Here is a 23,098-nt window from a genome sequence, read left to right as displayed (position 1 = left end):
GCATTATGCTAAATGAAATAAATCAGAGAAAGACAAATAGCATATGATTAAACTTAAATCTAAGAATAAAAACAAGCAAACAACAATAGCAACACAGACTCTTAAATACAGAGAACGAATTGGCTGCCAGAGGGGAGGTGGGTAGAGAGATGAGCGAAAAAAAATTACTTTCCCTCATTAAATTATCAAATATTTTCTCTCCCCAACCAATATTTAATATCTGTGCCTAATCTCATGCATATGTATTGAGTAGTGCTGCAAGTTTTCAAACTTGCCTACACATTTCTAAATTGATCACTAAAATATGTCACATAATTCAACTTACTCTAATACTTAAAGCACACTTATAACCTCAAATTTCACATAGATGGAGCTGAAACTCACAAGTTGACACTTCAATTTCTTTCCTTTATTGACTCTGTGAAGCTTTAATATGAGTGGATATGAAACAGAATCACATATTGCAAAATTCAATTCTCTGAGATGTGATCAGCTTAATTCATGAAAATGTTTGTGTTCTCGTCATACTTTTGAGACACAGGGCATAAGTAATGTCATAATGTTTCTGTTACATACTGGAAGAATCTTTATCAGAAGGTTTATAATTGGATCTTCATATCTTGATAGATGTTATACTTGAACGTCACCCTTTCTGATATTAAATAAATAGGGTGACTCCTTCCTCGTTTTTACACTTGAAACTTTTCACAAGATTTTGCATAAATATAATACATTTCAAATGTAGTTAAGCCAGTTCGACATGTATTTAGTATTTTTTTGCTCATGCTAACTTAATTTATGGAAACCAGTCCCATTAAACATTTAAACCACTCTGTCCAAATGGAGGTAGAATTGGAGCCACGGTCACACAGCGGCTCCCTTTGGTTGAGCTTATTTTGATTCCTTTTGAGTCTTGATGGTCTCTCTGCTCTTACCATGAACTTGTAAGGCTGGCTGGCGTCAGGGGCTAAGAACCAAGCCATCCGATCCCCAGAAGCTCCTGATCTCAGAGCTCAATACTCAAGCTAGAATGTTGTATATGTAAATGACAACGGGGGATATTAAGACGAGGGACAAGAATGAATTGGCAATAAATTAAATGTGTACAGTTGACGAACTACACTGAAACATGCAGAATGACTATTTCCTGTTTCTTCCCCACAAAACAAGATCAACCATTTCATTTTAAAGGCCTGGCTCTTTTCAACATTACTAACATAGACAAAGGGAGGGTTTTTCCTTCTCATGAATGGGATCCCTCTTGGACAGTGTTGATGTGAAATTGTCAGGGACACACACTACATCTTGGCACAAAGCAAACTACCTTATTCAGAAGAGACATGATGATGTTTACTTTGGCAGTGGCCCCACCTAAAAATAGCCTGTCGAGTCACGTTATAGCATATTCTTTTATTCACAGGTGGTAGCTGAGAGCTGAGTCTGTGTTTTATATGTTTTCAGTACTTGACCTCATGCCCCCAAAATGCCCAGTGCTTTCACATCTAACCTCCTTTCAGAACAGAACACAGCGACCCCCCCACTGATGGGCTACGGGCACCTCTTACCGCTTCCTTCACACACCCCCTGAGCGAGTCTGCCACTCGCTTCTGTGGCCTGTGAAGACACGTGGCGCTCTGTGTTGTAACCTTTGCCTCGAATGGCCTTTTCCCCAGCTGCTCCCTTAAAGCCCAACCTAGTCCCTAAGCCCTGGCTTCAGTCTTTGTTTTCTTGTGGCCTCTTCTACGCAATCAGCTCCAAATGCTCTCCCACTTTCTGAAACACCGAGAACCTTTCTGCATAATTTAGAAGTTAATACAATACTAAAGGATGTCATATGTTACTTTTCATACGTGTTAGTCTTACTTTCTTTTTTATGAGAAGGGAGAAATTCCTTAAGGGCAGAAATCACTTCTGCTATTTCTCTATCCCCCTAAAAATATTTAGGGATTGTATAATAGATAAATCTTTGCTGACTGTGATGTGCCCATAAATTCACCAAGTTAAAAAAAAAATGAAAGCAAATGGATGTCACAGAAAACATAAAGGCAAGTGTGACCAAAATGTTAACTTCTGGATATACTCTCTTATCACCGATATCTTAACCCTGGGGAAGACATGCCTGCTGCCTTCTAGATTTCCATTCATCTTTCTAGAATCAAACACAGCTTTGGAGGAGAAAGGGACATTTTAATTTACTTCAGGACCCTGATTCAAAATTCTTTTAATGAGAAATACTCATTTCTACAGATGGGATATAAAATTGGTCATTTCAAAAGATGCGTAAGCAAGTGATTCTTCGCAGTCATTGGGTGGACCGACCTGTGTCACGTCTCTTGTATCAAATATATTCTGCAGTGACAAGAGGAAGTAATGCACAATGTGACTGGCATAGCATCCAGAGACAGACTTCGCTACGTGTGAGAGTGCGGTCGGCCATCTTAGGAGACACAGTATGTTGTGACTGTACGTGTTTCCCGAATCAGATTTTCATCAGCTAGCCGAATGACTTTCTTAGAAATCACTGCTATGTATCACACTAAATCACGTGTGTCCATTTATATCCTTTTGAAGAATAAATCTACCATGCGGAGGGCCTCTTTCATAATAAACCGACTCGAGTACTGGCGAGGGAAAAGCATTAAAATGAGGCAGGCTGGGAGTTGTCAAGGAGTGGAGAGTCCGCGCTCACTCGGGGTCACAGAGGGCAGGAGGGTTTCCCCAGGCATCCTCTGCACTAAATCACCGTGGCCACAAGTGGCAATGCCACCCGGCGATCCCACAGCTATTCTATTTCACTGCCGTGTGGCTTGGCAGTCAGGAAGCTCTCGAAATGTTTTCGTCTTACGTGGGGTTTCCCTTTGGAGTTAAGCTGTTCGCCTTTCGTAACGATGAAATAGAACTCTGCTGACAGAGCAATGGATTTATCGCCTAATTTCTTGCTTATTCATCCGTTCATTTTGCCTTGGTGGACACAGCCCTCCAGGCCTGGCCCGGAGCCACGCAGCTGGCAAAAAGGCCACAAGAGTGCCACGGATCCTTATGGCCCTGTGACCTGTGTGGGGTGTGGCCTGTGACTTCTGCCACATTGCCCCCTCCTGTGCTGGGTCACAGAACAGAGGAGAGGTGACCTGTGTGGTCCACTTGGCAAGAGCCAGGCCCCCATTAGGCCCGGTCAGGGTTCCGTGGTTTAAGAAGGCTGCGGAGACACTGGATAGGATTCAGCGGATGGCACCTGAAACTATTTCCTGTCGAGAGGTTAAGAGCTGGCCCTTTACAACCGAGAAGACAGATAAGCGCAAGAGACTTGGGGCATGTGAAGGCTCAGCGTGAGCAAGACTGGAAATCGTGTCCCGCCTCCACTCATGACCGGTCCCAAAGTAAGGAGCATTCGAGGTTGGGGGGAGGATTTGATAGACACTATTACTGGGGTCATTTGAAGACCTCAGGCTTTCTTATGGCTGAGAAACGTTTGTACTGTCGGGACTCGGCAGAGCAAGGGAGGAAAAAAGAGTAAAATTATTCCCTTCCCTTCTCTTCCTGTGGGTATAGCTGGGAATGATAAATAGCTATCATTAGCATATTTTAATAATAATTTAACAGCAGTAACATCGCACCACTTACTGAGCTAGGATGTGCGACGCTATGTGGGGGCGTTAACTCGTTTAGTCTTTGTGACCTTGGGTGGCTCAAAGCCTACTATTATCCTCATTTTGGAGATGGCGAAACTGAGGCTCGGAAGCTAGTGACTCCTGAGCAAATGGCAGAGCATACACAGCTGCTAAAATCTGAATCCAGAAGGTCTGATTCTGGAGCTCTAGCTTTTGCTACTACATTATAATGTCTGATTTTGTCGTCACCATTGTTTCTGCAGAGACATTTTAACCGCTGAAGTAAGAACAGCAAAAGATTCGGAGAAGGAAGAGCCTCTGAAGGTTTGACAGAAGCAGATGTGAACAGTGGGTGATCACAGCGTCTGTTCCACATTTATGTCTATTACAGGTTCTAGAATTCAAGAAGACATCTTTCTTCTTTTTAAAACGAAGGTGGATACGTGACAACATTGGTTCAATCGCATTGCAGTGGCTGCTGTTGGTGTTATAATTGAGAAGCCAGAAGGACCGAAAAAACCTCAAGTTAAAAACCAAATAGGTAGCTCTGGGCCGTAACAGCAGCCCTTTCACTGACTGCGGGGTCCTAGGCTCCTTCTATGCATTAATCCTGACTTCCTTCTGGTAAAAGCAGATCATGCCTCATAAAGGTAAAATTAGATACTGGCTGTGGGCCAGTTTGAAGATCACAAAGCAGCGTTCAAATGAAAGGCTTACTTTAGTAAGGAAGTAATATTTGTTAAAAAACATCACTAATATCAGTTTGTCGATCAACTACCCTGCAGTTGTTGCATTTTATAAGAGTGTACTGGAAAGCTTCAGGGTCTTCACGTGGAGGCGCTAACTCTCCTGTCTTACAAATGCCACTTCCTCCAAGATGTCTTGCTCTCCCAAGCACCAACCACAGGCTGCTCCATACTTTGATTATTGGATTATTTATTCGTTTCCATGACTGTCCTTCCCAGTAAACAGAGTCCCTAGAGGCAATGGCTATTTTACTTCACGCTGTGTATGTCCCAGCAGACAACCCGCTGCATAAATATGGAATAAATGATATAGACAGAAAACAATCCAAGAAGACAGAGATTACATCTTCCATGTCTGCGTCCATTTTCTCCACTTTTGGAGGCTCTGGATTGTTGCATACAAAGATTAAATATCTACTATCCAGAGCAACCACATCAGCATGGCCAGGTTCCAAAATCCGATTTGTGCAAATCTATTCTGAAAAGCCAGCAGCCCTCTGACAAGAGGAAAAGTCGAGGAAATCAGGAACGTGACCATAGAGCAACAGAACTAATTTTCATTTGTGACTGTAAAATCATTCTCCTTGTTTTGCAGTCATGCCTGGTAAATTAAGAGGATTACCAAGGTATCTTCCAGCAGAGCTTCCTGCTTTAATGAGTAAATCATCTATAAAAAAGCAGGGTTCTTTTGCTGAAAGTACTTATAAATGGAATGTGGTCTTCTGGAAGATTAACAGGCAGCACTGAACAAATGAGAAGGCCCATTCTTCAAAAAAAAAAAAAATGGTCAGAAAATGTGGTTTCTGCCAGATAACAGAAAGGAAAGCAGTATGGATGGCTTCCCAAAGGTAATAGCTGTGAACGGACACGTCTGATATTCAACTCATTAAAATCAGTTACGCTAAAGGTATTTATGAAATAGACTTAATAGCTTTAGAGCAGAATTCTCGTGCACGTAAGACAGTTTCTTCAAGCTTCTGACCTCATCACTGAACAAATAGCTGAGTTCCGTTTTGTGGCAAAAGTACGTTCTCCTCTACAAACGTTGGCAGCCAACTATTTAGCAATTCTCCTGCTGGAAATACCCTCCTGCATCTAAATTCACCTAAATTGATGTAAATAATAAAAATTAAGAAATGCTAAGAAGGCTCTGAAGAGCGTCACTATGCAAAATAACACAAACCTAATCCGTGTGTCAAATAAGAAAACTCCTAACTTAGTTCTACCGGGAAATGGCGTTCAAAAACTCAACTTTAATTCTTTACACTCAACCTAAGAGTTTACATTCTTACAATCCATACCTGGGAAAATTTTTAAAAATATTATTATGAAATTAAAGTGTAATGTGGTATATTTTTTATCTTGTTATTTACCTGATCAACATCACTGCTGAACTAAGGATTGGTAGGTTCAAGATATCCACTTTGTACACTTGGTACAGTACTGAGCACATACGTACGTGACATGAATCCATGTGAAGGTGCTATCGCTTACCCTTTTTGCTCTATGAGAGTGATAGAATTTTCTTGCATACGTCATTCTCAGGAGAGAGTGGAGAGTTCTATCATCACAGCAGAACTGGGCTCTGCCTTCTCCTCCTCTGAACTACGAATGGTGTGGGTACTGCTCGAAAGATTCACGACTGTCTCCTGAGCCATGGTTCACGGTGATTCACCACACGCTAGGACCACAGTACGTGTAATTACAGTCAGAGTGTTGAGGCCACACTCCTCAAATTCTGGCTTCACTGAATATGTGTAAAAAATGAAAAATCACAGCGAAGAATATGTTCCACACACAATAACTAGTATTACCAGGCAGGGAGGAGGCAGTGGACGGTAGGGCAACAGGGATCACCTGCACGGCCAGGCCACACTGAACAGTCAAGACAGTCTGGGTATTCAGATGCTCCTACGGTATTTTTGGGGGGAAGTGCAAAATGACACAAGATCGTCATGTCGCTTCAGAGGTTAAACACATGTGCCTCTTTTCTAATATATGTGGTTGTGCCTCGGGGCCTATTAGGGATTTATCATTTACGGGCATATCTAATGTTTTTATAAACTGGGCTCCAACTCAAATTAATTCCTGAGGTTATGGTGTTCATTAGCCTATAAACATCTGTGTAGAAGAGTAAAATGTAATTATCCAGGAGAAGAAGAAAATTAGACTGAACTACACTTGACTGTCTCTCCTGGGATACATATTGTGTATGTGTGTGTGTGTGTGTGTGCGTACCATCTCTAATTTTCTGGTTAGTTGTGCTTCCTCAAACATTTTTGACGGAGCTTTCTAGAGGTTTTCTATTGTCAGTTTGGCATTCAATTGTTTAGCATAAAGTGGGTTTCAGTGTCTATGAACAATTTTCAGTATTTCAAACATCCTAAGTAAACTCCTATATTTCCTAAAATATCTCACTGGTAACTTAAGGTCCCCAACTTGAAATTCTCAGACCTCCAGGAGGCCACACATTTGTAATGTAAATGTTAACGAAAACAACAATTTGTCCACGGTCTTTGAAAAAATATATTTAAGAAACTACAAGTCAGAAAATCAAATTCTAGGAATTCTGTCCTTTATAGTGCCTCATTCAAAAAGGGGTTGAGACATGCGCAGCTCAGTAAATAAACACACCAGACCATAAGCTCTTCCTGGCAGGGAGCTCTACCCCCTGACCTGTTTATACGTCCCAACACCCCCAGTAAAATAGAACACCGGTAATAAATCTTCACTAGCTCTACGAACAGTTATATTTTGTCGCAAAATCAAAGTTCTTGAAAAAAGAAAACTAAGACCGCGTTAACTGGCAGAATTCAGAAAAACAAGTTTTCCCCGGCCCTTAATTTGTATTCCTGTAACCTAAAATCTCACTATGAATCAGCAGTCAAATCAGAAGCCGTATAACTATGGTGTCTCCAACCAGTGTTAACGGAAGCATAGTGCAAGTTCAATGAAACACATTATGTTTCCAAAGTTGTCTTGTCTAATGTTTAGGTAAATACCATTTTTTCCTGCCTGTCAAAGCCAGAAATCCCAACTATGGCACAAATGGACAAACATCGGAGACAGCGCTGGCTCAGTCTACTTTGATGGAAGGGGATTTCTAGTCCCCTGATGGCAACAGGAACTGTTTACTGCACTCTACAGGGAGTTCCTAACATACTGTACTGGTTTCTGGTATCAGGGACGCCTCCATGCAGCAGGGAGGTGAAAATGAATCTGCCTCCCAAATAGGGTTTCTACCCACACAGTCTTGGAATGCAGCAACTCAGTCACCAGAATACATTTTTTTTCCAGTTTATGTTGTAATACATCAGTTCTTAAATGCGTATTTCAAAGGCACAACAGAGTACGCTTTCATTCGGTTCACGCCACATTCACGCAACGTGTTTAACGGACAACCTTGCACCAACGTGTCCTCATCACCCTAACACTTACCTGTATGACATGAATGGGTGTGAAATATTCAAACCGTGTTATCTAATATGATTATATTAAACACAGTCCCTATAACCTGACTAGGTGCTTGCAAATCCAGAATCACAGAATTACTACATCATTTATGTGATTTTTAAAGTCTTAAAGCACTGGTAAAGATCTTTAATCAGATAGATGATAAATAGAGGATAAATAGATTTGACTCATTTATTTCCTTCCTTAGTTCCGAACAGTGCTCACTCACTTAATCACGCACCCTAGCTACAATAATTAAAATGTAAATTTAAATATACATAAAGGAAATGAAACATATATACGTGTTATATTATGTATATATCTATATATAACATATATACGTATATATGTATATACGTATATATGTATATATGTATATATGTGTGTGTGTGTACATGTGTTAGGGCACATGACTAAGTTGGTGAGCCCCGTTCAGAACTAAGGAAGTAGAGGCCAGAGAGTATCAGCTGGATAGAAAGCACTTTATGGCTCCTCGTTATGTTAACGTGTTTACCTCTCATTTCCTAGGAAGACGATTTTCTAAAGAAGTGGATTGATGATTTCACTGCTAGTCTACATCATATACAGCTCACGGTAACTGCTGCCTACTTGGACGGACTGACACGAAAGCATATGGTCGCGATTTGGGAACGATCATACTTAACGAGGAGAGAGCAGAGCAGAGAGAGGTCTTAATCGAGGAGCACAGATACAGGAGGGAGAGGGGCTCTCAAGAGCACATAAAGAAGAGTCACCTACCAGCTCCACTCGTCCGAAGCCCCCGACTCCAAGGGTGTCAATGATGTTGAAGTCAGACAGCTTCAGGTTGGCGAAGAAAGCGGCTTCGGCTTCGTATCTGGATTTTTTGATGCGAAAAAACGGAAATTTCTTAGAGGTGCAAACACGAGAACCACACACGACCGCCCCGGGTTGACAGGCCTGTGGCACAGGGTTTACCTGCTCAGATTCCATCTTTGCTTTTAGAGTCTCTGTGTCCTCACCATCATAATGTTTTGGTCCCAGTGGTGCAGAATAACCAAGATTTGCACTTGTGGGTCAGAGGAGAATGGGACCAGGTACCTGGTGCCTGCCAGTCATGTGACCGATAAATCCAATGACCAGACCAAAGTCACATCGCAGTGCTTTCCTGCGCGTCTTCCTGTGAGCACGGATGGCTGGGGCGGTTCTTTTTTGGTTTTGCTTGGGGATTTTTGGTTTTGCTGGGTTTGGTTTTGGCCGTCCCGCTGGGGGACGGCAGTTTCTCATTAGTCGCCCTTATCCACAGGCTGCCAGCGGCTCCTGATAGTATCCACTGAAAGCGGCAAGATCACCGAGGTCCCTGGAGCGACATCACAGCCGGGGTTTATGAAAACAGATCCGAAAAGCTGAGGACGGGGGTGCGAATGTCCGAAACGGAGGGTTTCGGAAGCCCATTCACATTCCTAAAAAGCGTCCTCCTCCGTTTATGTGTACCCACGGCTTCTGAGCCGGGAGTCCCAGGGCCTTTATCTTTAGGAGAAGCGAGGGCTGTGCTCCCAAAGTCTAACTGTGCCCCGTGCCGATCTGACCCATGCGAGCGGCCAGGATAGGCTTCCCCTGACGAGACGCTCAAAATATCTTCTTGTCAAAGGCCCTACTATTTTTAGAAAGGGCAGGAAGGCGTAACAGTCGTGTCACTAATGTCTCACTGATGTCAGGTCAGGGAGTGATACAGCTGTCTCAGTAATCAAGTATTTGCACAGCTATGCGTAACCCGTGACCTTCGGCCAGGCGGTCCCTGGCTCGGTCCACGCTATAGATAGACATGATGATATACCTTTGAGACGGGGACACGGGCACTGCTCGTTTCTGTCAGGTTTTGGACACAGCCACCCGAAGGCGTGTTTGGCATTAAGCCGTGTAACACTTTAGCTCCTCCCTTGTAATCGAACACACATTAGACTCTCCACTTGGGAGGAAGGTGAGGTTTCTAGGTGACGTTTTAACGTTCTCCAATCTACCACCACAGTCCCAGATTCGAACAATTCTTGACAGACTCTCGAGACAACCTGGTTTTCACGACTGGCTGGTTACATGAACTCAGCTCCCTCTAATAAACCCCTATAGACGAGGCAGCTGGCCAATCCTGAGGGCATCTGTAGACTTCTCTCATTATCGACACAACCAGGAGATTAGCTTCACAGTTCAGGAGGTGGTTTACTAGAATGGACATAAGCAGCAAATGGGCATTTCTAGCATTCCAACGGGCCCACTACTTCTGGAAAATTAAAACTCCATCCCATTTAAAGGGCAGAGTTCACTTCAACAGGTGCTTTCCAAGGACATCTGTTGGGATCAGACCCTGTGACAGTTTCTATGTGGTCAAGCATTTCCTGGCAGGCCAGATAGTCAGATTCTTAAGGAGACTGTTTTTGAATAATATCCTATGTGCCTGCTGGATTGAGAAACTCAGATATGAAGAGGGTAAACTCAGGCTATTTTGATAACATTTTATATATTTACAGTGTGGTGTTCTCACAGCTCCTGAAGATACTTTTGGATTCTTACACTTGGGCTCTGTAAAGTTAGGCTGGTGACACATCTACGCATGTGACCTTCAGCCCTTTGTTGGAACCTCCTGGGCATCCGTCAGGAACCATTTCATCTGAGTCCCACCACACACCGAGTGATTCCGAAATCTTTGCAAACAGGACCCCAATATCTGTATTTTTTTCAAGCTCCCTCAGCGATTCTGATTCACAGCAAGGGTAGAGGGTTATAGGTCCAACCGAGAAGCCTCAGGAACTGCAGAAACCATAGAAACATTTTGGGGTGGGTTAAAATGGTCCTGGGACATCAGTGGCTGCCTGATGAGTCTCAGGGGGATGCGTTCGTGCCAAGAGTGTGGGGCCTCTCACAACATGGTCTGGCCTCCTGCCCTTGGATCCTAGACCCTTTGAAATCACCACTAGTTCTGTAATGGCTAACACAGCTTGAAAAAAAAAAAAAAGCAATGTTGCTAAAACACACACACACACACACACACACACACACGGAGAATGCAGAAGTCATAGGTGGCTATTTTGTGTTGAAATTTCTACAGCAAAATCCTCTTGACTTTATGCTTACTATTTGATTAATTACGGATGGTATTTTCATTAATGGGATGGACGAATTACATCTCATGTTAAATAGCAGATATTTTCTCTGTAGCCATCACAATCCACTTAAACATACACTGTTCCACACACTGTAAGCACAACTACCATTACATAAAATATTTCATGTTTTAATGAAAAGAGATTGGTAACACTGTCACTGTCATCATACTTTGTTCATCTTTGCTAATTGCTTTGCCAATATTGCTTGGTGACTTGTTAAAATACTACCTAGTAGGGTGATTTTTATTTGGTGGTTGGTGAGATACATTTTGAGGGGCCTTTGGATAATATACTCCTGATGTTCTATTCCATTCTATTCATGCCAGGTTCTGATTCTCAGGGAGGCCAAACAAAGTGGGAATGCCATCACAGTGTTTTTTTTTTTTCTTTCCCACCAAGGGAATAGTAGTTGCTTAATATTCTATATGTATTTATTTTTCATTCAGATTACTCTTTATGGACAAGAGTTACATCTGCATCACAGAGACCCTGTCTACTTTTCTTTTTTGAATAACTTTTTGGATTAATAACTTCTTTTTTAATGTGGAAATCACCACTAGAAGGAACCCGTATAAGAAAGTTAAACTACAGATGACTTAGCTTCTTCAGGCAACTCCTCTTGCTCATAACTTGGAGAGACATTTTCATTCTTTCTTTTTACTCAGATTATTTGAAGATAATTTGAATCCATCAACTCTGTTCTGCTTGTTAATGAATTGGTAAAAGTTTTAGTGGGAAAGGAGACTAAATTGGTTAAATCAATGGTTGTTGTTCTATTAACTAAACTTCTTTTGCCTGAAGGAAGTCGGCGTAGAACCCAAGTTCTTAATGGGATACAGGTCCAAGGAACAAGGCCAAGCTTTGTGCAATTCATTTTTTTTTAATCTTAAAAAAAATTTTTTTTAAATCTTTATTTCTGAGACAGAGAGAGAGACAGAGCAAGAGTGGGGAAGGGGCAGAGAGAGAGGGAGACACAGAATCTGAAGCAGGCTCCAGGTTCCTAGCTGTCAGCACAGAGCCCGACGTGGGGCTCGAACTCACAAACTGTGAGATCATGACCTGAGCTGAAGTCAGTCGCTCAACCGACTGAGCCACCCAGGCACCCCTGTGCAATTCTAAAATTCATCTGTGCCGTAGTGCTTATGAAAGGGACAACGGCCAGATGCTAGGGGGAAATTCATATCAGTAAGACACAAAGTTCTCCACGTTTAGTTGCTTAAAATCTACAAAGGTATACGAAGTCTCTTTTCTACTGGTTCTCAACTCAGGTTGAGAAACTAATTTTTCAAAAGGAGATTGTTAGCATTATTTTAGTATGGGGTGAAATCTATGGGTTCTCTTCTCAGAAAAGTGCAAATAGCGACATGTCTTTTTTGCATGTGTCAGGGAGCTTACAAAACCCTACAACACAAAAATAACTATACAATGAATTGTATATACAATAAGTTGTGCTGGGTGAAGGAGACAGAGATAACATATCATTTCTCAAACAGTCCTGACCATGTTCTTTAGCTGGGGCTCTGGGTGATTAGAATTCACAACTGCTAATCTGTACAGGGTACCCTTTAAATGGTGAAATACTAAACTTTTTCTTAAAAAAAAAGAACTGATAACGAGGGACACAGTTGTCTACATGTTCACCTCTTCTTTTCATTTCTACCTATACACCAAGAAGTTCCGAAAACAATGAAAATGTAAAGCAGCAGGTGTAAAAACGATGAGACCAAGGCACAGAAGCACAGTCTAGAAACAGAATGGTCTGAGAAGAATCTCAACCTCTCTCTCTATATATAAAGCTACATACTTTTATGATATTATGTTCACTTTCCTTAGGAAATAGACAATAACCATCTTCATTTCTCCATCTCTTCTGGTATTACCAGCTTCCACAAAGCCATGGAGTAAGAATCCAGTGTCCCCCAGCATTTACCACATTTGTTTTCCCATCGTTGCCTTATATTCATGAATCAATCCTGTCATCATCTCAAAACAACAGAATTGGGTTCTACACCTTATGACTGACTGTCATTATGAAGAAGTAAATCAATCTCCCTCCTTCTCTCCTCCCTCTCTCCCTCTCTCTCTCTCTCTCTCTCTCTCAGAAACCACGTATGAGGATTCTACCCAGTACAAAAATGTATGGAATTTAAAATTTTGTCATCATCTTGTTATTAGAACAACAGTAATAGCTCAGCAGACAATATTATGTGCATTTTTAAAGTAAGCCTCTAGGATTCAAAGGAACATAACGATAGTTCTGGATGGGTTACAAAAGCCAGTAATTAAGAGCCTGCAGAACAAAAGGCTAATGTGGCCCTCTCTGCCTTAGCTCCACTCATCTATAACCCACATTGCTTCAGAAGTCTGCTCTGAGAGTCTCCAAGAAAAAACAAAGAAAGTCTTAGTGTCTTCGAATCCACATGCAAATTAGTTACCAAGGCTTTGCCTGAGCTCAACGGCTATTGGGTATATTTTGTTTCTTGTTGAGTTTCATTTTCTTACATCTTGGGAAACCTATAAAAATGAAATGTTTCAGCAAACACCCAGACTCTCACCTAGGACTACGTTTCTCATTCCATAACTTCACTAGGTAAAATGAGATTCAATCAGACAGTGTCTACTTCGGCCTTAAAAATAACAGGAGAGCATCCTGGCATACCGACAAAAGTTAATGACTCGTGGTTCCAGCTCTGCCAATGACTTTGTATTTCCAAGACCTGATTTCTTCAACATTTAGGCCTTTTTAGGACTATCAACCAATATACACTTAGTAAGAGTGAATTTTATAGTGTGTCCGAATCTTTACTTAAATGTCCAGATACATGCCTAGGAATCATTTTTAAAAAAGATTTATGTGATCCAAGAGCATTGCAATCTATAAATACCTACAGAAATAATGAAAACCCTTTTAAAGAAGGTTTCAGATAAGAGAAGAACTTTCAGAAAGTGAGCCTTAAGCACAAACGTATACCTGGTCTATGGTATAACCAAGATATGATGCTGGTCATCTACTCAATAAACACTTAATTTGGTGTGCAGAATTTATGCAGAAATAGTTCCTGATTTCAGAAAGCTTGGTTCACTGAGTAATTTATAGGTCTGATAAAATAAACAGAAATTTAGCCAGGAAAGTCACTTTATAGACAGAAAGTGGAATTGGAAACTGGACGAACAACATTGCACATTAAAATTTTTTTTAACGTTTATTTATTTTTGAGACAGAGAGAGACAGACCATGAACAGGGGAGGGGCAGAGAGAGAGGGAGACACAGAATCTGAAACAGGCTCCAAGCTCTGAGCGGTCAGCACACACATGGGGCTCCAACTCACGGACTGCGAGATCATGACCTGAGCCGAAGTCAGATGCTTAACTGACCGAGCCACCCAGGCGCCCCGTACATTGCACATTTAAAATAAACGTGGTTTGAGCTTGTACTATAGTGCTATATTTGTATATGTAAAAACAGTTAGTAGGTACCTGTCCTTATTCCCCTGATTCTCAAATGTTTGGAGTTAAATAAACTTAGCCACCCAAATAAAAAATGAATAGTCTTTCTTAAATCTATAATCAAGCCACCAATCATCTCTTATTAATTCAATTCTTTATTAAAAGTCTCCTTGATAAACTAAACTTTAAAAATGGAAAATATATTCCAATAATAAATATATATTGCCATGTTTTGACTTCATTAGAAAACAGACTGGGCCATTTTATAGCTTCAGGTTTGAACAGGGAGTTATTTCTTGTTGAAAGAATCATGTTTTTCAAATAACCATTTTACAAGAATCCCTGTCAACATAAGAAACCCTATTCCCAAAATTCTAAACAAAAGGGGTGTTTTCTCATGCATGTGGCCGTAAGGCATATAGGTAAGGTTGCTGGTAGAGTCAGTATTCCGTCAGCGGTAGAGGCAAAAACTTAAAAGAACTAAAAAATTTAAAAGTAATTTAATGAATATCAAGTATTTCATTATGTCAATTTTCTCCAGAAAGTGTAATCTCGTCTTCAGGGAATCTGAGATAACATTAGTTTGCTCTCTAGATTTCAAAAATTGTGGTTTTCAGGAACACAGACTTTTTTTTTTCTTTGAGTACTCTGGTCCTTAAATAGTTCCACTTATTTTTCAAACACATTTCCTTGAGGAGATACAGCCAACAGGAATACACAGGAAAATTGCATTTCTCATATCTGCTGCATAAGAAGAATGATAGTAATGCAAATAGTCTCTATTGAGGCTTTCTTGCAAGGACTCTAAATTTCTCTCATTTAATTTATCCTCCTCGATTCTCTGTGGAGATGGGATAACAAATATTTTTTACTTCTATTTGCCAGGGGGTGGACCAGTGGTTGATAAGTGGTTGGTGTCAGTAATTAAACAGCAGAAGTAGGGCTAGAACCCTTGTGAGAGTCTCACATCAAGGCATATTTATACCCGCTCCAAAAAACTGAATTTCCTTTTAAACAAGATGAGAATCGCCCAACCTTACAGATACTTTTATCTCAGAGTTTGACGATACTAACGTGGTTCAAAATCTAGATCAACGCTATTGGGAGCTCACCTAACCCAACCTCTGCCTTTTTAAAAACTAAAAAAACAAACTAAGCCCACAGACGCTAAGTGACTTAGCCAAGGTCACAAAGACTCAGGCATACGGGCCAGGTGTTTAGACTTGTTGTCTTTTTACAATCTGATTCTGTGTCTGCAGTTTTTGTAATATTCTGATATTGGAAAAACAAAGGCAAACATAAAACTTGAAGTATATTTAAATAATACGGTATTTTATTACACATTTGCATCCAGAGTGTGACTCCTGTAGTTAAGCTCTTATGCCTTCTGCCTACGATGCGGCAATGCAAGGATGAGCCCCAGTTAAATAAAAGGATCCAGAGTGAGTGAATGTTAATGCCTAAAAGATAATTTTTTAAACATTCAAACATCGGAGTAGTATTTACCAAAGATGAATGAGGATATGCTACCCACTGTTGGCTCGAAATGTGCTGGCCAATAAGGAATTTTAGTTAAAGCGAAATCGTCTTCACATAGTCTGAGATGAATTTTCTTTTTCTAAAATAAAGACCTAAATAAATATATATTGCCATGAAAAAAATGGGAAGAAAGGAATTGATTTTTCTGCCAGTGCTGTTTCTCTACAACAGAAAGTTAATTAACATATCCATGATTATTATTTTGCTTTAGAAAAAACAGATGATTGCCAACAAAGGCAGGCACGCAAACCCAGCTTTATTTGTGCCAGAATAGGTATTTCCTTCCTGTAAATGGACGGCCATCAGGGGCTAGTTGTTTGTGGAAGTTCTCTCTCATCTCAGTGCAAAGTGATTTCCTTCTGCTCTCCTACAACCACATGTTAGAATCTCTGCCCCAGTCTTTTGTTTCTGACTGTAGACCAGAGTGGTCCAGATGGCACATCATAGCTTCCCAAGGTGGGGAGGTGAGGTGCAGGGGAAACAAAATCGGCGAAAATGACCACCCCTCCCGCCTCTCTCTTCCAGTAACTCAGGCCTCTGGGAAGTACCCTCATCCCTCATCCTGTTGCCCCCCGAGAAAATGCCCAGTATGGCAGAATGCATTCCATCTACCTGGGGACTCTGTTTGCCATGGCCTACGGTTCTAAGCAAAAGACAGCCCAAGATTTCCCCCGAGATAGAAAAATCTCTTTTCTACCCCAAGACTTTTCTTATAGGTCATGCTCAATATATGGGTGAAAATACTGAAAGAAATAAGGGGGAGTTTGATCTTAACCTTAAAATCAATCTCCATCATAATCTTAAAGCAATCAGTGGGAAGACTCAGCCGGGCACAGAAGGATTAGGGCTCAAATAAACACCAGGGGGCAGATTTTACTCTGAACTCTGAACCTTTGCTGTGTACTCCCATTCATATGTTTCCCTTGGTCCCTGAAGGATTCTGTGTGAACTTAAGGGACAGGCGCCACATGGTCATGATCACAGTGGGCCAAAGAATGTAAAGACAGTAAAATGCAGTGTGTGGCAGGAAGATTGCCGCCAATGCCACCCTCCCAGGGTTCCAGGGATACAAACAATAAAGGAAGTGGCCAGGGATCGGTCCAGCACTAACTTGAGCAAGACTGTCTCTTTTCGGCAAAACGAAGGGTTTGCACTAGACAGGTCTATGAGGCTCACTTGCAGCTCGATGGTTCTGGAATCCCAAATGTCTGAGATGGACACTTTGCAGAAAGCCCAGGTATCCATGGCTTCCCTTTACCTCCTTTGGGGTCCTCTTCCCCAGCCCACCTCCAATCCCTATCTCCCGAAGCTCCTATTTCAGGAAATACTACCAGAGCCTTTCATTTAAGGGCGTCTTGCTCTCAGCTTCTGGTTATGCAAACGGCGCAAACAGGAGACCCCCAATGCACCTCCGAGACAGCAGACAGCAAAGGTATGTCTCCATGTCCAAAACAGAACTACGAACGCATTGCACCATGGACTGTAATAAACCTGAGGCTCCCTCCCACCCAGGATTCCTATCAGAATTATGGCTGAGTTAAAAACAGAGTTGATAAAATCTTGGGATATGGAGCCAGGCAACAATATTTTAAAATGAATTTTATAGGTAAGTCTATACAGGGGCGCCGGGGTGGCTCAGTCGGTTAAGCGGCCGACTTTGGCTCAGGTCATGATCTCACGTTTCGTGGGTTCGAGCTCAGAGCCCGGAGCCTGCTTTGGATTCTGTGTGTGTGTTCTGTGTGTGTGCTCTCTCTCTGCCCCGCCCCCGCTCGCACGCTTTCTCTCTCAAAAATAAACAAACGTTAAAAAAAATGTATAGGTAAGTCTACAGAGATGTTAATTACCAAGGTGATGATCATATGGAGACAGGAACAAGCCCCAAGTGTAAAACACTGCGTACCTGAGCCACTTTCCGTGGGCTGTTATTGTTCAGCCCCTTCCCTCCCCACAGCCGACCCAGGAAGCAGCCACGGTTTGGCCCCGTACAGGAGCTCGGGGACTATAAAACCGAGGACCTGGCTCCAGAAAGCACCAATGAGCTGGAGTTGTCTGCCAGTATCAACCAATCAGAGGAAGGCCCTTCCAACCAATCAGGATGGAGCATTTTTCCCCCTTTCCCTCATTAGCATGCCGGACCTGAGTAGGTACCTACCCGAGTGCCAACTTCCTCTCTACGAGCAGGGCCTCTTAACGCTTTGCTGTCGGTGCCGCGCCTCCTTTCCACTTGAGCGGGAACCCCCAAGAAACCTTGCCCGTGCCTTTGATTTTTAGTCCTGCCTCATTTCTCTGTTGTGCGGCCCAGGAGTTACCAACTCTGGTCACAACACGAAAGTTTTAAGGAACTTGTAGTGTCAACTTTATACGCGTGTGGTGGACACCTGTCACATCGTATACGGATATCATGGGAACGTGTCCCGAGTTCTAAATAGTTAGTCTCTAATGATCTTTGAGAATGCATACGATATTTTCTCATGATTTGGCTGGCATTCTGAGTTTTTCTGGAGGAAGTGAAGTGTGATATCAAGGAGACTTGCTATTGATAGGACTTCTCGCTGACGACGCAAACCTCGATCGGCTGGCTCAGACGGGCATTCTGTACTTGCTTAACACGGCACGTCATTAGAGGAACCCACAAATGCAAAATGAGCTGGATCAGCGAGCTCCATCATTTTTACCTTAGAAATGTGTCCCCCTCAAGATCAGGCAAGTTCATAAACGCATCACACATTTCCACACTACCAAACCTTCTGCACAATCATGCAAAAGGGTCACAGTACAATACACTGCTTAGGATTTGCACCTGTAGCTACAATAGTAGAAACTGGTGCTTTCCCACACATTTTTACACAAATCACAGGAGTGGAGAGAGAATGGTAACGAGGGAAGAACTCAAGACCCTCAAATGCCTGCTTCTTTTCTTATCTACAACGATAGCAAATTAATGCCATAATTGTTTCTCTGAGTACACATTGCCTTTCTCGTGGAAGTTCAGAACTAATTTGCCGTCACGTTTCATTTCGGTTGGACCGCCAATTTAAATAAATACTGTTATGACACTTCAGCTGACCTTCACTTCGGGGCTAACACATACTGGTAATTTTTCTGCGCTTGTAACAATGGCTTTTAAAAGAGGACTATGGACTAAGAGGCTGCAGAGATGAGTGATTCCGTTAGAATATTAAGTGAATTCTCCCCAAATTAGGTTACGAGTACTTTTTTCTGTGTACGTCTAATAAAAATGATGCATTTATCTTACCGCTTCATAAACCTCCTGACTCTAGGCGTGAATAAGGCCTACTGAATAGCACTAAGTCCTTTTCTCCCTTTTCAAATGACTGGTAAATAATAAGGATAAAATGAAGAAAATTGGGAGGGGCATTCAGACCTATTATGGTTATTCTTTGTATTATGTAACAGCTAGAGAACGTGTTGTTGTTTTTTTTCCCCCCATGTGTGGCCTCCTTTTCTTTACAGATTTTCCATGGATAGGGATGACCTTTTGTCTCCATCCTATTCTCAATTCTCTTTCTGTGACGTCCCTTTCCTCATCCAAGTTATTAACTTTTAGCGGTTCCTAACCACCAGGGTTACATGGCCTTGGTGGATTAATCTGGGTTCGCAAGAGTTTGTGCAATAGAACACAAGCGGTTTGTGATGACGGCACAGTCTCGACTTGTTGCTGCCCTCTACCAGGCATGTGGTGGGGACGCTGGAGGTCCATCCGATGCTTTCAGAGAACGCACAGCACCTGACTGGGTTCTCAGTGTGATTTACGCTCCTCTGGCTTTGCAGACATAACATAACTGCAGAGAAAGGGCACAAAACCTTTCTTCAGCCCCTTCGGGAGAGGCAAGTGCTGAACTGGGGAGAGGAGATCCTCAGAAACTTGTCCTATGTCTTGGCACCTGTGTCCACTGAAGTGACCTGGAAGGCAGTCAGGGGACCCAATGAGGCAGGGCTGCAGGAGGGGGCTCTCTTTCCAGATGAGAAACTGAAGGAGTTACATATCTATTCATGTCTGTAGCACTTTTGCATTATTTGGCCAGGCATAGGAAAAAGACAACAAGACCTCACTGCAAATATATAAAATATAGGGCACTGGGTGGTTTGGTTGGTTACATATCTGACTTCAGCTGGGTCACGATCTCACAGTTTGTGAGTTTGAGCCCTGCATCGGGCTCTCTGCTGTCAGCACAGAGCCTGTTTCCAACCCTCTGTCTTCCTCTCTCTCTCTCTCTCTCTCTGCCTCTCTCCCGCTCTTTCTCTCTCTCTCTCTCTCTCTCTCTCTCTCTCAAAATAAATAAATAAATAAAACATTAAGAAATATATATAAAATATGAAGTAAAATAAAGTTGAGGAAATCATATTATTTTTAACAGCGATTATTTTTACTGAACTACAAAGGATATTTCTTTTTCAGGTTTATTTGTTTATTTTTGAGAGACAGAGAGAGAGCAAGCAGGGGAGGGGCAGAGAGAGAGGGAGAGAGACAGAATCCCAAGCAGGTCCCACACCGTCAACACAGAGCCCGACACCGGGCTCAATCTCGCAAATTGTGAGATCATGACCTGAGATGAAACCAAGAGTCAGATGCTTAACTGACGGGGCCAGCCAGGCGCCCCTACAAAGGATATTTCAACAGGAATGGAATTGTACTATGGTACTATTTGCACAAAGATGCCACCTAAGAAACATAATAGGAACTAGGTGATAGATAGTCACTCTGTGGAGTTTTGGGTTTTAAAAAGCAGATACGCCCAGACACCCACTGCTACACTGATAACCGTTTCAGAAACAAGATTCCCACAGGCCTTTCTTGCTGCAGTTGGCAGAACCAAAGTGCCACACAGACCACAGGATGCCCCTGACTGCAACTTGGATTACTCAGCTTGCCCAAAGTGGACTGTGTTTTTAATTTCAGAATTGTATTCTGGCCTATGCATGAAGCTGGGAAAAGGCTAAGATCGATGGTTCTTGGAAGATCCAAGATTTGAAACAGTTTCATCAGCCTGATTGTTAAAGTCTAGAGTGTTGCTTGCTAATTGGAAAGCAACGATGTAAAAAGAAAAAATGAACAGAAATAGGAATTATTGCAGCTGCGGGTCTCGGGCTGATAACATCACGGTTGCAGGCCTTATCATGTCTGTCTAGAATACGTTTATATACAGCAAGTGGGATTCTATTACCGTCTGTTCTTACTACAACAGTTTAGAGTATTGCTAGGCAATTTGTTTGGAGAGCGCTTTCTTAGGTGACAGAACACACGACGTGTGTTACCTAGCACCACGGTGGGTCAAGAATCTTCTGGCAAGCAAAAGATTCTTCAGCCGTTAAAGTTTTAGGGAAAGTAGGCTAAGCAGGTAATTCTCGACATCAGGGATCTCTATGGAACATACTGGTAAGGATGGCTAGTTCTTTACTAGTGATGCCCCAATCATCTAGCCCCACCTAGGGATGGAGTGTTCCATGGAGAAGCACATCGTGCATATTATTCAAGTTTATCCTTTCTGATTACCATATGGATCTCTCACCCATTAGAAACAAAGCTTACTAGGGAATCACTATTTCTAGAATGGATTACCTTCTTCCAAATCATTTAAAGCATAATTTGTTGAACATAGTACAGGGTTCACGGGACGATCCCAGGCCATCATTCTGAATAATCAATGACCGTGCCGCCAGCTATACTTAAGATGACCTCAATAACACTTCTGTCATATAATACTCATTATTAGTTGCTCAGGTTTTAAGTAGTATCTCTCGATAGAGTCAGGGAGACTGTCTTACCTCCCATTTCTGGCCCAGATACACTTACTCTCTGTCGCTAAAAGCCAGATAGCCAAACTGGCTAGAATTGTGCCCATAACAGTCTATAATATATCCATGCCATCAGTGACTACCTAAGGAGGCAATAATACAAAATAACTAAAACATAGTCTCTGGAGGCAGTCTGCCTTGATCAAATCCTAGCTCTCCTGTGCACTGCCTACATGAGTTGGAACCAGCTTCAGGATCCCTCTGTGCCCCAGCTTTGACGGTTTAATGGCTATGCTGGCCAAACTAACTCCACCGGGCTAGGGTAAATAATAAATGAGATAATACCTGTGAGATAGAATAGTAAGCAATCAATAACAGTAAGATGATCTGTACCTTTCATGTGTTTTTACTGGGTGCCTACTTTTCGTAATTCCTAACTGCCCAATTTTCCCATCTATCGATGTTTGCGTCTCTCAGTTGCTGTTTTTCCCCTCGGCTAGGATCTGGATTAAGTAGAGTTGTGTGTCCAGCAAACCAGAGATAAATGGGATGTTCCTATACAGAGATAACATTAATTTAGAAACAGAGGAATATGCAACTACGCCATGAAGTTGATGTTGTGTTCCTTTCCCTAATTTTCAACTCCTTCATCCAAAATACTCTAATTGGTGGTTTATGGTGCTCCCAGAAGACCCTGGTAACGCTTTGCATGGCTGCTCCAAAATGCAACATGTGCTGTGTTTTCATGTTTGACTTTCGGAACCATCTTGGACATAATCCGGTGCTATCAAGTGATGGGGGATGAGGTGCATGAAGCATGAGATTTCTGCAGTCCATCCTATGACCCCTGTAAAAAGGGGAGTATGTGAGGGTCTCCGTTTGAAATTGAAATTTAATAAGCTTTTAATTCTACCAGGTGTTACTCTTAGAGAGTGTGGAACTCGTGAGCTGTCACACGGACAAAAGAAAAGCACAACATCGTCACGTGGCTTCAGCCACTATTCCCTGAGCTTGTGGGAGACAGACGATACATCACCGTGCTCTTAGCCACAGTCAGGCAATAGATACCGAGTCACACGAGCACCATCATAACCCCGAGCCTGGAAATGCCCGAAACAGAGTCTGGAGAGGCATTCACGGAAAAGTCTGAGGGCGTCCTCTCGGAGGATGATTTGTTGCCAAAATCAGAGTTGCCTAAAAGCTGCTCAGTGACCCAATCCTGCAAGCAGACCCCTCTCCCGTTTTCATGGGGCTTACTCCCTATGAGTCACTTCCTTCAAGCCACACTGAGGGCAGTTCATTAGGAAACAGGACAAAGACGTGGCCATGTCCCAAAGGAACAGAGGACCTCACTGGTTCCTTCAGGAACATGTAGGCAACGCTAGGCACTGCAGATGCCTCATTCCG

The 23,098-nt window shown here is 42.3% G+C and overlaps 1 protein-coding gene across 6 annotated transcripts in view; it reads right to left on the bottom strand.

Annotated features, from left to right (window-relative positions):
* The window catches only part of PRKG1 (protein kinase cGMP-dependent 1), a 1,240,511-nt gene that overhangs the window by 37,211 nt on the left and 1,180,202 nt on the right, over nucleotides 1–23,098 (bottom strand). For 5 of the 6 annotated variants that reach the window (XM_027049866.2, XM_027049865.2, XM_027049867.2 and 2 more), the window contains one exon: nucleotides 8,567–8,663. In XM_027049866.2, coding sequence (XP_026905667.1) covers nucleotides 8,567–8,663 — 97 coding nt within the window. Of the gene's footprint in view, nucleotides 1–8,566; nucleotides 8,664–8,764; nucleotides 10,770–23,098 lie in introns of those variants that run through there. The other variant, XM_053206817.1, reaches the window with a different exon arrangement.

The sequence above is a fragment of the Acinonyx jubatus genome, chromosome D2, assembly GCF_027475565.1.
Source record: "Acinonyx jubatus isolate Ajub_Pintada_27869175 chromosome D2, VMU_Ajub_asm_v1.0, whole genome shotgun sequence".
NCBI classification, from domain to species: domain Eukaryota; kingdom Metazoa; phylum Chordata; class Mammalia; order Carnivora; family Felidae; genus Acinonyx; species Acinonyx jubatus.
Note: the sequence above shows the minus strand (reverse complement) of the source record. Positions and strands in the feature narration are given on the sequence as shown.